The sequence below is a fragment of the Onychomys torridus genome, chromosome 20 (assembly GCF_903995425.1).
Source record: "Onychomys torridus chromosome 20, mOncTor1.1, whole genome shotgun sequence".
Taxonomy (NCBI): Eukaryota; Metazoa; Chordata; class Mammalia; order Rodentia; family Cricetidae; genus Onychomys; species Onychomys torridus.
Genome location: NC_050462.1, coordinates 34,340,998 through 34,356,922, shown reverse-complemented (window position 1 = coordinate 34,356,922; position 15,925 = coordinate 34,340,998). Strand labels below are relative to the sequence as shown.

The 15,925-nt window shown below is 41.4% G+C and overlaps 1 protein-coding gene across 1 annotated transcript in view; it reads left to right on the top strand.

The window, feature by feature from the left end:
- The window catches only part of Rab21 (RAB21, member RAS oncogene family), a 30,429-nt gene extending 25,591 nt beyond the window's left edge, over positions 1 to 4,838 (top strand). Inside the window, exons 6-7 of the mRNA XM_036170020.1 lie at positions 308 to 396; positions 1,588 to 4,838. Of these exons, the coding sequence (XP_036025913.1) occupies positions 308 to 396; positions 1,588 to 1,730 (232 nt within the window). The 3' untranslated portion in view covers positions 1,731 to 4,838. The remainder of the gene's footprint in view (positions 1 to 307; positions 397 to 1,587) is intronic.
- Positions 4,839 to 15,925: the final 11,087 nt, after the last annotated feature.

Below are 15,925 nucleotides of genomic sequence, written 5' to 3'. Positions count from 1 at the left end.
TGGTGACACACGCCTTTAATCCCAGCACTCGGGAGGCAGAGCCAGGCAGATATCCCTAGAGTTCGAGGTCAGCCTGGTCTAGAGAGCAAGATCCAGGACAGGCTCCAAAACTACACAGAGAAACTTTGTCACAGAAAAAAACAATTGGTTCTCGCTAAATATACAGAAATTAAATATCTAAATAATCTTGATGTAATGAAAATTGAGTAAGTTAGTAAGTCAATAAAGGTAAATTTAGTCACTAAAATTGCTATTGTAGAAAGCTTGAAGGACTTTGTCAATGACTGATATTTTTTTCCTTTTTAAGGTATGCAGATTCTGTGGGAGCAAAACATTATCATACTTCCGCTAAACAAAACAAAGGAATTGAGGAACTCTTCCTTGACCTTTGTAAAAGTACGTATACTCACATTAGTACCTTTACAAATGGCTTGTACAAACCATTGTTAATGTTTCCAGCCAGCAGTAGTGGTACATGTCTTTAATCCCAGCACTCCAAAGGCTGAGGCAGGTGAGTTTGAGGTTAGCCTGGTCCACAAAATGAGCTCCAGACCCTGCCGCAAAAAAAAAAAAAAAAAAAAAAAATGTTAATTTTTCGAAAGTGGTATTTTGCTAATTTCTGTAATATAAACAGGAAATTTTTTAGACCTATATGTACTATTTTTACCTGGTATTTGTTCAGTTCATGTTTTAAAATCTTAGGCACTTTTATCTGTTTTAAGCAATAACTAATGGTTTTGAAATCTATTGTTTGATGTGTGCTAAATGTATTTAAAATATGTGTATGATTATTTTTTAAAAATGAAGGAGAATATATGTATTAAAACACATTCAGCCGGGTGGTGGTAGTGCACGCCTTTAATCCCAGCACTTGGGAGGCAGAGCCAGGTGGATCTCTCTGAGTTTGAGGCCAGCCTGGCCTACAGAGTGAGATCAGGAAAGGTACAAAGCTACACAGAGAAACCCTGCCTCGAAAAAAAACAAACACAAAAACAAAGAAAACACATTCAAGGGGGCTCAGGCGATAGCTCAGCTGTGAGGCCTGAGTTTGATTCCCAACACCCACAGACATAGTAGCACATGTTTCTAAGCCTTCCCCACCTCAAGCTGTGTGTGGAGTTGGATCCTTGGGGCTCATTGGCCAGTTAGCCTAACCAAATCAGCAAGCTCAGAACCTAGTGAAAACCCTTTCTCAAAGGATGAGAGCCATCTCTCCAGCCCCTCAAACACCATTTTCTTAAATAAGTCCTGTGCCCTAATTTTAATCTCTTGTGCTAGGAATAACTTGAACTTTAACCTGTTTCTGCTATATTTGAAAAAATCTCGAGAGTACACACAGTATATTATTCAAACATACAAACAGCTGTTTTCCTCTGTTACTTACTTTGTGGCCATTGTAATACCAGGTGTTGCACTTTCTACAGCTGGTTTTTTAAAGTGTTGTCTTGAGTTGACGTAGTAGTCACTGTGTACGTACCTGTCTGTTGCCAGAAAGTCGGGAATAGTTCCCCAGCAGCAGCGTACTGAAGTTGCGGAAAGAGGAAACTCCATAGGCCGGGCTGCTCACGTCTGCCTTTCTGCTTCCAGGAATGATAGAGACGGCGCAGGTGGATGAGAGGGCGAGAGGCAATGGCTCTAGTCAAGCCGGGGCTGCCCGGCGGGGCGTGCAGATCATTGACGACGAACCGCAGGCTCAGAGCGGCAGTGGAGGGTGCTGTTCTTCCGGATAACTGCTCGGGCCTGTGAAACTCAGAACAAAACCGAACTGTGGATCATTGCCCTCAACATGAAGACTGCCATATTCCAAGTCACATCATTTTACCAATGGAGTTCTAGAATTAACAGTATTTTAAATTACGTTTATAACACTGCAGAGACCTTAAGTGCTAAACTTAGTGGAGTTTGTGACCAGAGAATTGGCATTTTCTACAAATGTTAACAAAGCAATTACCAATGGCCTTTTTACATATTTTTTCTTTAATGAGGAATAATATGCATGTAGAAAAGACCTACTTAAAGGCTTCATTTATATTCTTTTAAATCAGATCTTTATTTAATAACTTATATATGATGTTGGAATGGTATACATTTTTGCAGTCCTTTGTATTTTGTGGTAGTTTGAATTGTATCACTTCTAAACAGCATACTGTTTTTGTTTTTGTTTTTGATTAGCAGATACCTGAAGTTCTATTTTTGCAGGGTTTGCACAGGCCCCTAACTGTCTACTACTTTGATATAATCTATAAACATCCTGTATGCTGAGCTGGTAAAATACATTGTAAATTACATATTAAATATTTTATCTGCTTTTACAAGCGCAAGGTGCAAAAATATATACAATTGTCTTATTGGTGACTGTAAAGTGAATTAAGCGTTGGTGATAATACCTAAGCTTTTTGACTCTGTTCTAACGAGCCTCACCCTCCTTCACTTTGTCTTAACGTGAAAATGACGTGTTTTGATTTACACATACTTTACTTGAATTATTACTCTTGCCACTTTCTTTCCTTCCCTCTTCTTTTTTTTTTTTTTTTTGCCTCTGTAAGATCAAAAAGCAGCATTTGCCTTTTTATTATTAATATTATTAAACAAGATCTCTTCCGCCAGTTTTGTTTTAGAACAGTTACCTTAGAAGGATCTGAGTGGAACATGCCAAGTTCACTTCTGCAGCACTGGTTTTCTGCAGGGCTTTCCATGAGATGGTTACTGGCCTGAGAAGAGGGGTCCCAGGTAGTAGCCACTGATAAAGGCTTATTTATATAGGATGGTGAGTGGTAATGTATGCTCCTGAGGCAGCACTTCTGGATCCCTCACGAGGATGTTTTATTAGTCATTGCTTGTCAGAAATGAATATAGAAAGTTTTTCATTTTAGAAGAGTTATCTGAGTTTCTGTGGGAAGAAGCATTTTGTAATGCAGTTAGAGGAACACTGGAAAGATTTATTATGAAATCATATTGTTTGTTTTGTAATTAGTCCCACATTGGATTTCTTTTTCTTTAGTGTTGGACTGAAATTTGTTCATTTAAAAAAGAATCAGGCACCGCTCACAGAAGAACGAGATTGTGGAAATTAACATAAATTGTTCATGTTCTAATATATATATATATATATTTTCCCATTTCTGTCATGCTTGGAAAACTAGTAAATGTTGTGTGTAAGATAAGATGGAATGGTCCCTGGATTTACTTCTAGGAATTAGAATATAGTAACGCAGTGAGTAAGCATTTCTGAAGATACAAGGAGGTGGTGGTCACTGAGCGAATACTACCATATTCTTAAGAATAGCTTAAACCTTCCCAAAGAGGCTGAAAGTTGAATGACTTGACACCTTACCATCTGAATAATAGGAATTTAACGTAGCACTGTGTTCTCTGGGCCCTCTCTAGATTATTTACTTAGTGACATTACTAGACTCAAAGCACTGCCTCTTTGCGGTGGGCCCGAAGATGGTGAGAATGGGAAGATCCCGAGAGTGACCTCCAGCTGAGGCCCACTGCAGGGCCTGTGCTGTGCCTGCCGTCCCTGGTTTCCTGGGGAGTCGGTGTTGGTGCAGGAGCAGAAGGGACTGCAGAAACCATGGGTCACTGGAGAATTTGTTCCCAATGCTCTGGCTTTTCAGTAGTAAAGACTGCTGCCAATCTTGCTGCTGTAGATAGAAATAGACTTTCCTCAGTGGAGCAGAATACTGTTTTTTAACTAGAGATGAAATTAAAATAAGTTCAACTTGATCATTGGAGAGCTGTGCTTGAGTTTTTCCCTCTCAGTTGCATCAGTTCCATACGGGAGCCTCTGCTCTGGAGTTGCAGGTAGTTAATTATTCCTGGGGTAGAAACTACCTTCTGTATTGTCCTTTGCCATCTCATACATTTCATTCTCTCTCTCTTTAAGCCTGTCATCCACGCTAATTCAATAGCAAAGATAGGTCATACGGTCTACCTGCTGTGCTCTGAAGCAGGGAAGACCTTAAGTTGAACGAGGTGGAAGAAAAGTGGACAGGTCTATCGGCTGCACGTGTATGAGGGAAAGATAAAGTGACGACGACGACGGGCTGAGGCAAGCGAGGATTCCCTGGTACTGTCTCCTTCCTGTTCTGTGTTCCTACCCTAATAATTGTGCTGTTAGGAGCAGGCACAAGGCGTGGTGGTGTGTATTGAAAGCAGTTGCTGGATGGGACTCTCCACAAGTGTATACATGTCACATACCCTAAAGTTGGCATAAGACAGTCATTAATTCCATTATTGTGCTAAAGGACACAGTCGCCATTTCTGTATTGAGTAACTTGCTGCTTGTTTTGCTTTATGATTATAGAAGAATGTTTTTAGAAATGTATTCTGTAACAGTTGGGAGTAATCTGAAAAGAAAAGAGTATCATGGTATATGAAATGTACATGCTGTGTCTCCTAAGAATACCCTAAGGTTATGATTGTTACTGTATTGAAGTCATTTTTACATGTTAGCTTTAAATTATTGTTTTTCTTTGGTGTTAGAGAACAATGGTTTTTGGTTTTTTGGTTTCCAGCAATAAAAGATAAAGTTGAGGAAATAGAAGGAGATAGAAGTCACGTAAATATAAAACTCTAACCCAACAATGTTCGTCATCACTTTGACAAATGCATTGCTTTTATTATCGAATAGTTTCCAGATAAGGCAAGATACACATTATGTGCCAAATAATTAGAGCATTTAAAATAGACTGTGATACTGTTTATTTCTTTTAGTATATAGTTTAAAATTTTCTGTTTTATAAATGCTATCAGGCTTCTATACCATGGACCTTCAATATTTATTTGAAGATAGTTTGGTGGCATTTGCAATGATAAATTGTATTATCTCTTGATATGGTTTAATTTGTTCCTTTTAACTTCGATTATCTTTTGACATCTTTATGACCATTTTAAATCTTAAGATTCTCCAGGAAAGGGTGTAGATAGTAGTGACCAATAGGAAGCTCACAATCATGCGTAAAGAGACTTTACATACTTTCCTAAATTACAAAATTCATTGCTCAGGTTTTCATAATTCAAGCTGATACTCCCTGGGCTTCATCATAGGCCACTATGTTGCTATTGTTCATTAACACCTGCAACAGAGTAACACATTTTGTATTATGGACCACAGTTCATGCTACATTTATGTCTTGACTTTGATGGTCTTTCTCCTTTTCAAGAAAACCAGTTCATTTCAATTTTAGCATAGTTTTCCAATTGCATTTCAGCATTATAATATTGAGGGGGAAAAAGGCTAGCCTTCAACTTGCTGTGTAGCTGAAGATGACCTTGAATTCCTCCTGATCCTCGTGCCTCAACCTTTTGCTGCTGTGCACCCCACGCTCAGTTTGTGTGGTCCTGGGGAGGCAAATCTGGCTCTCTGCATGCTAGGCCAACACTTCAACTGAGCTTCATCCCTAACCCCCATGTTATGAGTTCTTTCAAGAGGTTCCTGTTTCGAGCAGAAATGCTCCTTATCTAAACAGACACTCTCCATTGATAGACCCTGAGCACTGCAGCACTGCTTTTGCTTACCCAGGACGTGTGTGTCATCTTTGCTGACAGCCTGGGTGGTCGAACATCATTTTCTCTTCTGGAGAGACCACAAGTTAATACCTTTAAAGCTGTTCTTCTCTCATACTTTTTGCATTTCTTTACTTATTTTGTATATGTTTGTGTGGATGCCTGTGAGCCACATAGCCCATGTATGGGAGTCATTTCTCCCTTTGCACCATAGGGGTTCTAGGGATCTAACCAAGGTAGTCAGGCTTTTACTTGCTGAGCGGTCAGGTTAAGTATCTTGTCCTCTTTTTTTTTTTTTTCTTCTTTTTTTCTTTTTGGTTTTTCGAGACAGGGTCTCTCTGTGTAGCTTTGCGCCTTTTCCTGGAACTTGCTCTGTAGCCCAGGCTGGCCTTGAATTCACAGAGATCCGCCTGGCTCTGCCTCCCGAGTGCTGGGATTAAAGGCGTGCGCCGCCACCACCACCCGGCGTATCTTGTCCTCTTTAACGTTGGCTTTTTAAACGTGTATGGGTGTTTTGCTTGCATGTATGTCAGTGCATGGCATGCAATGCCTGGTGTCCATGCAGTTCAAAAGACATGTCGGATCTCCTGGAACTGGAGTTACAGATGGTTGTGAGCCATCATGTGGGTGCTGGGAATTGAACCTGGGTCCTTCCCAAGAACAGCCAACCTGGGTTGTGTGGTACCCTTCCTCTTATCTTCATCCCTTGAATGCTACAAGTCAGAAGATGGTGTTTGACTTTTTAGATGGCCTTTATTTCCAGTATACCCGTTCTCTTGGTTTTGGTATTTCTGGCAACTGTGTCATCTCCTTTTGAAGTACTCAAGCTAAAGCTTTACTTCCATTTGAACAGGGGAAAAAACGATGGTAAAGAGCAAGATAAAACTCCAAAGTTGGAAAAAGGAAAACTAATCCTTGATGAAGCTGATTTTGCTAGCAAGCTGTTTTCAGGAAACTATCACATGTAATAGTAGAAATGAAAGCATTCCTGATTTTATATTTAGTTATGCAAATAGTACATTTTAAGGGAAAAAACAGAGCTAATGTCATACCTTTGATACCTGCTCCCAAATGGTAACTGCTGCTGGTTAGTATATACTCATAGACTTTTTTTTGAGCTGAGGACTGAACCCAGGGCCTTGTGCTTCCTAGGCAAGCACTCTACCACTGAGCTTAATCCCCAACCCATCATATACGTTTTTTGCTATGTACTTCATACATACTTGGAATTTAAATTTTTATGTAAATTATATTTTATTATACATATATTTTGCAATTTATTTTTTCTCTTACCAATGTGCCTAGGAACTCTTTGGTAATAGTATTTCCATTTTTTTGAGATTATTTATTTTTATGTGTATGAGTGTTTTGCCTGCATGCAGATCTGCACCACATGCATGCCTGGTGATGCCGGAAGAGGGCTTTGGACCCCCTGGGAGGGGAGTTAAAGGTGGTCATGAACCACCATGTGGGTGCTGGGAATTGAACCTCAGTCCCCTAAAAGTGCATTCACTTAACCACTGAGCTACCTCTCCAGCCCTTATTTTCTCCCACATCTCTTTGGGTGTTTTTGTTTACCTTTTTTTTTTTTAATAGCTTCTGACATCATGAAAACCTTCCCAAAAGAATCTTGTCAATTAGGTGGATCTCATTAATATACAATTGAAATGCAAACGACTACTCAGAAAGTATCTCCTTTGGCATGTGAATGGGGAAACTAGAAACTGCCTCTACTGCACTTGTGGTTCATCACGTGGTGCCTAGGGTGTTGTGGAATGCGGTTTTATCAGGGAAGGCGAGTGTAAAAGGAAAGTGTAGCTGATGGGCAAAGAGTGGAGAGTAAAGAAAAACAAGTGTGTGATTCTTCGTACTCATGAAATAGGACTTCATGCTACCCCAGATTTCCACTTCTGTTTGACCTTTGCCTTTAAAGACAAAAGCCACCTCTCAAGATTTCCCGTTCCCGCCGTCCCCTTACCTCTTAGGAGTGATTGACAGTTTGGTTGTCTCACCTACCAAACTGTGTGCTTTGCTGGAGTTTGTACTGAGTGTGGTTTCTACCTTACATCCAGCTCCATTCTCACCCTGCCAGCTTCCCGAAGACAAGCTAGAGTCATGCTTTTGGAGGAAAGTTATTCGTGGTGACGTTAAGGAATTCGAAGTTTACTTACCCAATTCTCAGGCTGTTTAATGTAAGGCAGAGTTTTTTAAAAAGAGGTATTCTGGGAAAACAAAGTCAGACTTGGCATCATTCCCGGTAGAAACGGGTGGGCAAGAAGAGTGTACGTCTTTGAGCTTTTACCTGTGTCAGTCTGGGCTAGGCTTGCTTTTCCTTCCTGGGGAGTGCTGCCTTGTCCCGTGATCACTTGGCAGGTGCTTCTCGGCGGCGTTGTCAAGGCTGTTGCTCACACAAGAGTTGGATGCAGTGTGTGTGCTGGAGAGTAAGCAAATGTATTGTTGTAGTGGAAATTCCAGGAGCAGGTATGTGTCAATGACTGTTTCCGTGTATTATTGTAAAGATGTTTACAGATCCAGCTAATCTGACTTCTGTCCTTCCCATTTGAATACCTGCCCTGTTTGCAAGTACACACAAGGGAATCCAATGACCAAAGTGCGTTTCTTTCTAGTAGTTTCAGATGGGAACTAAGAACCATTGTTCACGATCTTAGATATACAAGAATGTCTGTGGATATGAGATCATCTGTGCACCTGTAGTCACATTCTGTGGGGTGAAAATGTACCAAATTTGGGGGGGGAATGGTAGTAAATAGAATGATAGTAAATCATTTTGAGGCAAAGATAGGTTGTTTTTTTGTTTTGCTTTGTTTTTTTTTTTTTTTTTTTTCTTTGAGCTGAGGATCGAACCCGGGGCCTTGCGATTGCTAGGCAAGCGCTCTACCACTGAGCTAAACCCCCAACTGTTTTGTCTTTTTGATATGGTCTCTGTATAGCCCAAGTTGTACTCATACCTGTGATCCCCTTCCTCGGTGCTGGGATTACGGGTGTACACAGTACACTGTACAACAGTCAGCTCTGGGATGAATGTTAAAGTCCTGTAGATAACACCCTCTCAAGACAGATTAAAATAAAATTATTTTCTAGACTCAAGAGGGTGCTTATCCTCAGTTCAAATTGCATTTCCAAATTTTGTCGTTACAGTAAGGAAACATGTATTTTTTGCTTGTTTAAAAGTGTTTTAAGTTTATGGGTTCTTTTTAAGCCGAGAAGAAACGACTTAAAAACCCAGCCAGGCATAGTGCTACACACATGTAATCGCAGCAGGACTGGGGAAGACTCAAGACCAGCCTGTCTCAAGAGACAAAGAAAGTGGGATTGTGTGGATGGAGAAAAACATGTGGTTCCGTTGAGTAGTTAGTTCAGTAAAGCACTTAACACACACCAAGCCCTGGATTTGATCCCCAGGGTTATTTAAACTAGGCGTGGGGGTACACATCCTAGCACACTTGTGGTGGCAGGAGGATCGGAATTTGTGTATTTTGTGCCAGTGTGCACGCGCATATCTGCACACCGCAGTGCCCCGTGGGGTCAGAGAATGGTCTTCGGCAGTCAGTTCTCTTCACTCGCCAGGGAGTCCGGGGCTTGAACCCAGAGTCATCTTGCCAGACAGGATGGGAATTTCAGTCATTCTTGGCTAGTTAGTGTTCAAGGCCAATTGGGACTGCATGAGACCCTGTCTCAACAAAAGCAATCATGGGTTTTGTTTGTTTTTTTGTTTCTATTTGAAGAGACGTTTCCTTCCTTGTTACTTCCACACAGGAACCCAGAACACAACACAATCCACTCCTGAATCCAGTAGGCCTTTTTGGAGATTGCAACATGGGAGAGTTTTGTACTCTAAATTTATTCTCTAATTTAAAATGTGGATATCAGCCAGGCGGTGGTGGCGCACGCCTTTAATCCCAGCACTTGGGAGGCAGAAGCAGGCGGATCTCTGAGTTCGAGGCCAGCCTGGGCTACAGAGCGAGTTCCAGGAAAGGCGCAGAGCTACACAGAGAAACCCTGTCTCAAATAAATAAATAAAATGAATAAATAATGAATAAATAAATAAAATAAAGTAATAAAATAAAATGTGGATATCTTTCTTTCCTGCCAAAATGGAAGGCACAGGTCAGAAATCGTTTAGCAAACCCTCGGATTTTTCTGTGCATTTTAAAAATGATTTTGTGTCTGTGCACGTTCACATGTGTGTGGGTGGGTATGTGGAGGCCTGAGGTTGACATTGGGTACCTTCCACAGTCAGTCCTCAGACGTGACAGAGCATCTCTCTTACCCAGAGCTTACCCATTCAGTACCTTATATCATTTAACTTTATTATACTGTAACATAAAAAATACCCTTAAGGAGCCAGGGAGATAGTTCAGTGCATAAAATACTTGCCACAAGAATGCAAGTGTTTGCTCTTCGGGGAAGGAGCTACAGTAAAACTTTATTTAAAATGCTTTCTAGGGTTGGGGATTTAGCTCAGCGGTAGAGCGCTTGCCTAGCAAGTGCAAGGCCCTGGGTTCGATCCTCAGCTCAAGAAAAAAAAAAATGCTTTCTAGGAAGTAGTTATGGAGAAGTTGTCATCTTCATTCTTACTAATTGGCAAAAAGTAAATGTAATGATCCCATCAAGTACTTGAAAATAGGACTTTTGGAAGACCTGTGGCTATCCCCGGGGCTAGGAAATGTTTCATCTTGTCAAAAAGCTGGGCTTCAACTATTTTGAATTCATATTGCTCATTTACAACTTGAATATGTCCCTTAACTGGAAATTTAGTATGAGTAATTCCTTAGCATTAGAAGATTTTTATCCAAGAGTAAAGGCACGACACTTAGAAAGGACATGGGCTTTACTGAAAGCTGTCCATTACGGCATTGTTAAAGGACACAGGGCATGTTCTGTTTCTAAGTTCTAGGCTAAGGAAGGTTAGATTGTTTATCTTTGGTATGCTGCCTAAGGCTGACTTACTGGTTTTTGTTGTTTAATTTAGGTTTTGGCTGTATAGCATGTTTAAAGCTAGTGCCAGGTGTGAGCTACATCTGTTCCAGTTGTTGGCCAATGAGGTCCCAGAGCCCCTCCCCAAACATTACAGACTACTGTCAATACTCTTGGTTACTCTCTGGAAGTTGATGGTAAGTACCTGTTGCTGAAGACCATACAGGAGACACATGGAAAAGTCAAGCCGGTACGGTACTCACCTGGAATCTTCATCTTCACTAGCTAGTTTCCCACAGAGTGCTGGAATGTTCTGTGCATGCTACCAGGGGAAAAGAGTAATCAACACCCATAATACCAGTTGTGACCCTGTGAGGTATATGAGTGCCCTGGCAAGATGTGCCCAGCAGTGCGATTGTGGCACAAATGACATGGAAGGAATCAACTACTCTTCTGGTTGGATTTAAGACCTGCTACACATGATGGAACTCATGCCTACTATTGTTAACAGGGCCACGACCTGTGATGAGCTAAGTCATAAGAGAACCTAATACTATTGTTCTGCTAAATTGACATTAGTAAACTGCCCCTAAGTGGTGGTTCCTTTTCTGAGATAGGATCTCTCACTTTGTAGCCCCTCCTGGCCTGGAACTCACGATTTAGACCAGGCTAGCCTTGAGCTCACAGAGTTCTTCCTGTCTCTGCCTCCCAAGACACTAAAGGTGTATGCCATCATGCCTAGTCTCCCCGCTAAGGTTTTTTATATCCACAGATCAGTCCATCACTCAACTCACTCCAGAGAAACTTATCTTTGCAGTAGACGATGAATACAAAGATCCACAATGGGTCAATGGCAGCGAGTAACAGACTGGAGAACCTAGCTCTAAATGGACATCTATAATTTAACACTTTTTTTATAAAATAATTTAACACTTTTAATAGGATATTTAAGGCAAATCGTAATACATATAAACTCAAATGAACTGTTAAGACATTTCAACATACAGACAGAAATGCTCAAAAGAACCTCAGGATAATACCGAACCGGCAAGAAAACAGGCTTAGCAGCAAAATCACATTGAGTCATAATCCCAGTTACTGAATGCTGTGGGTAGACATGTACTTTAAATAAACAGCTGAGACTTCTACATGCTTTGCTTCAGACCGTATTGAAGGTTATGAACTCATCAGGCAGTCCTCCAAATCTCAGTTAATCTGTCCTGGATGGGGATGGTTTTCATCTTCAAATCAGTGCATTTGGAAATGTCTGCCTCTTCTAAGAGTTGGAAGTGAGGCCCAATGTAGTAGCGCACACCTCTAATCCCAGCCCTCGACGGGCAGAGGCAGACAGATCTCTGAGTTCGATCCAGCCTGGTCTACGGACAAGAGTTCTGGGACAGCCGGGACAGTCACACAGAGAAACCCTGTCTCATGGGGTGGGGTGAGGGAAGGAGTTGAAAGTGGCACACAGTCAATATGAAGTTCAAGGACCATAAGGGGCAGGGAAGAATGAATTGCTGATGTCAGAAAAAGGGAAGGACATGAACAGGGAAGCCGCTGGAGGGCGACTTCATGTTGCCAGAGGATGGTGCCTCAGCATGGGGGACGGCTGACAGCAGAATCTACACATAGTTAGCCATTCTTCTAGACACGTTGAACAGTTGCTTTTTGTCTGTACCACCTTGAATTTCCATCCAGCTTTTACTCATTGTTTGAAGAAAGTGTAGATGTTAGAACTTGGATGACATTTGAAGATGACACGGAGGATAAAGCATCTGATTTGTCAAAGTAGAACTTAAGAGTCTTATTTAGCTTTTTTTTTTTTTTTTTTAAGATGGATGCCTTAAGTCTGGTTATAGGTCTAGAAGTAAGGTGGGCCCTGAGGGGGTCATCAGTATTGTATTGCCCTGCATCTCCTTCAGAGAAAGTCACTGATGGTTTAACAGACAATGAAGTATTGATTTCTTCAGTCAAAGGCAGAAAAGACAATATTTCAGAGGATGGAGTGGGATTATTTCTGCCTGTGGAGAGACCCCCTTCCTCAGGTGAGATAAACCCTTGAGAAGTTCTCAGCATATCCCCATCCCAAATTACAGGATCCCATTCTTTAGCAATTAAAAACCTTATTTTTAACTGCCAACACCCTCCAAGGCAGGGACTTCCATTTTTGTTGTAATTCAGCCAATCTCATGATGAGGGCTTCAGTTTGACTTTCTGCAATATCAGCTCCATGGCTGCAAGAGAGAAGATTCTCTTCCGGGGCACACTTAGAAACCTTAATCTGTGCATGCACATCTAGAGCTGGTCATTTTTACACTAAGTTCATTGTTGTCCTTCAGCATGTTCTGAGGTGCTAGAAGTTACCTAATTTTATCACAGAGCCCATTCTTTCCCTTTGTCCATTTATCTAGAGATGCTAGGAGCAACCAGGTGGTGCCATCATTTTCCTTATTTTTCTACAAACTGTCAAAAGTATTACATACAGAATCGCCAAATCGGTTGCCTCTCACAGTTGGTCAATTAGGGTAATCAAGTGTATTTGTCTCCTTAAGTTTGGAAAATAGTTCACACCATGGGCTTCCAATACTCTCCAAGCTCCTAGGAGAGGCTTCAGTAACTGTAGGTGTTGGCAAATTGGAAAGTCTATTCAAGATACTGAGAGAGAGAGAGACAGAGAGAGAGAGAGAGAGAGAGAGAGAGAGGGAGGGAGAGGGAGGGAGAGGGAGAGGGAGAGAGAGGGAGAGGAGAGGAGAGAGAGAGAGAGAGAGAGAGAGAGGGAGAATTCACCCTTATATTTCTGTCACTCTTGAACTACTTCTGGCACAAAATATCTGTATTTAGTCAGGGTTCTCTAGAGAACTAGAACTTGTAGAATGAATATTATATATGTGATTTATTAGCGCTTACAGGCTGTGGTCCAGCTAGTCCAACAATAGCTGCCTACCAACAGAAGATCTAAGAATCCAGTAGTTGTTCAATCCAGAAGGCTGGACATCTCAGCTGGTCTTCAGTATATGTTGGAATCCTGAAGAAGTAGGCTTTAATTCTGGTGAAGGAATGGACTTGCTATCGAGAGTGAGAGCAAGTAGGCAAGGTTCCTTCTTCCGCATCCTTTACATAGGCGGTCAGCCCAGATTAGAGGTGGAGCTTCCCACTCCAAAAGGTCTGGATTAAAGGTGGGTCTTCCTACCTCAAAGATGCAGACTAGAAGTGGGATCATTTCAAATGATTTCATCAAGAAAAAAACCCCTTGCTGAGGGGTGGTGATGGTGGCGGCGGTGCACTCCTTTAATCCCAGCACTCGAGAGGCAGAGGCAGGTGGATCTCTGTGAGTTTGAGGCCAGCCTGGGCTACAGAGTGAATTCTAGGACAGGCTCAAAGCTACACAGAAATCTTGTGTGGAAAAAAAAAAAAACAACAAAAACCAAAAAACCCAAAACAACAACAACAAAACCCTCACAGGTGTGCCCAGCCAATAGGATTTGATAACAACGAAGGTTTAAGATGTCTAAAGTCATAATTAATCCAACTTCTTTCATTTTTGAGGGATTTCTTCAAGAGAGCTCTACTGTTAAAATAAGTTGCAAATGGCAATCAAGACAAAAATAGTGAAGGAAAAAAATACAAAGGACACACAGGGCATAGTTCTCAATGCTGATCGTAGTTAGAGTCATTTGGGCCAGGTAGCTCTGTGGTACACTGGACAGCATACTGGGCTTCTAGAGTCATTTAGAGTTTCTGTACTGATATTGGTGCCCCACTCCCAGAAGTATTGGCTGGGACTAGAAATATAGGCTTAAATTTTTCAGATGGTCCTAATTGGCAGCCAGGGTTGAAGAAAAGTAGAATAAGTAATCCTTAAGAAATTGGGCAGGCTACATTATAAAAGAAAAGCAGATCTGGTGAGAGAGACGTGAGCGTCCCAGATAATTGCCAAAGGCTCTCGTTAGTAGTATGGGGCCATTGACAGTCACTGTTACTGGGGTTTTTGTAACCATAACCAGTAATTGGATCAAGACACTTGAAGGGGCATGAGGAGAAGACCTACATACTTAATGGTTAGTTTATGGGGCTCGAATAACAACTAAAAAAAATCAAGGAAACATCCTTCTTCCTTGAAGTTTTCCCAAAGGTTAATTATCAGCCCATTCTCTCAACCCTTAAATTGCTTTCTGAGAGTAAATTAGAAAGAGGGCATGAATTCCATTAGGAGATTGCAGTACCACTGTAGATGAATTCTTCTTATTAAATGGCACCCCATTGTTCATTTTTTCACGACCAAAAGGCTAACTTAATCCTCCTTCTGCGCTTGCATATTGGGCAATTTTGGATAATTGCATGTAGAATGATAACCTTTATAAGAGCCACAAACCAATGCAGAGAAAGATTCATTCTTGAAATTCATAAAGTTTGGTACCTTAGCAGAGAGTATATGAGTTTCGTGGTATCATATTATGTTTCCCAAAGGACACCTCCAATATTTTCTGATTCCATAATGATTCAGGATAAATACATACTATTGATACAACCTGAGGCATATGAACAAATGTAGCTTTATTTTGCCTGCTAAAAGATAAGTATGGTTAATCAAAGATTATAAAATTTTGGTCACAGGCATTTCATTTGTTTTTAATATTCTCTTTATGAAGAATACATTTCAAGTACAAAAACTCATATAGAGAAGGACATACTTTTTTGTTTTTTGTTTTGGTTTTTTATTTTAAGAAAGTTTCTATGTATTTTACATACCAACCACAGATCCCCCTCTCCCCCCTCTTCCCCCTCCCCAGCCTTCCCCCTATTTCATTTCCTCTAAGGCAAGGCCTCCCATGGGGAGTCAGCAGAACCTGCTACATTCAGTTGAGGCAGGTCCAAGCCCCTCCCACTGAACCAAGGCTGTGTAAGTGTACCACCATAGGCACTGGGCTCCAAAAAGCTGGCTCGTGCACCAGGGATGGATCCCGATCCCACTACTAGGGGGCCCTTAAGCAGATCAAACTACAAACTGTCTCACCTATGCAGAGGGCCTTGTCCAGTCCCATGGAGGATTCATAGCTATTGATCCACAGTTCATGCATTTCCACTAGTTTGGTTTGGTTGTCTCTGTGTAGTTCCTCATTATGATCTTGATACCCCTTGCTCATAGAATCCCTCTTCTCTCTCTTTGACTGGACTCCTGGAGCTTGGCTGTGGATCTCTCTATCTGCTTCCATCAGTTACTGCATGAAGGCTCTATGATGATAGTTAGGGTATTCAGTAATCTGATTACCAGGGTAGGCTAGTTCAGGCATCCTCTCCACTATTGCTAGTAGTCTAAAGTGGGATCATCCTTGTGGATTCCTGGGAACTTCCCTAGCACCCGGTTTTTCCCTGTCTCCATGATGTCTCCCTCTATCATGGTAGCTCTTTCCTTGCTCTCCCACTCTGTTCTTGTTCCAGCTCAACCATCCTGTTCCCTCATGTTCTCATCTCCCAC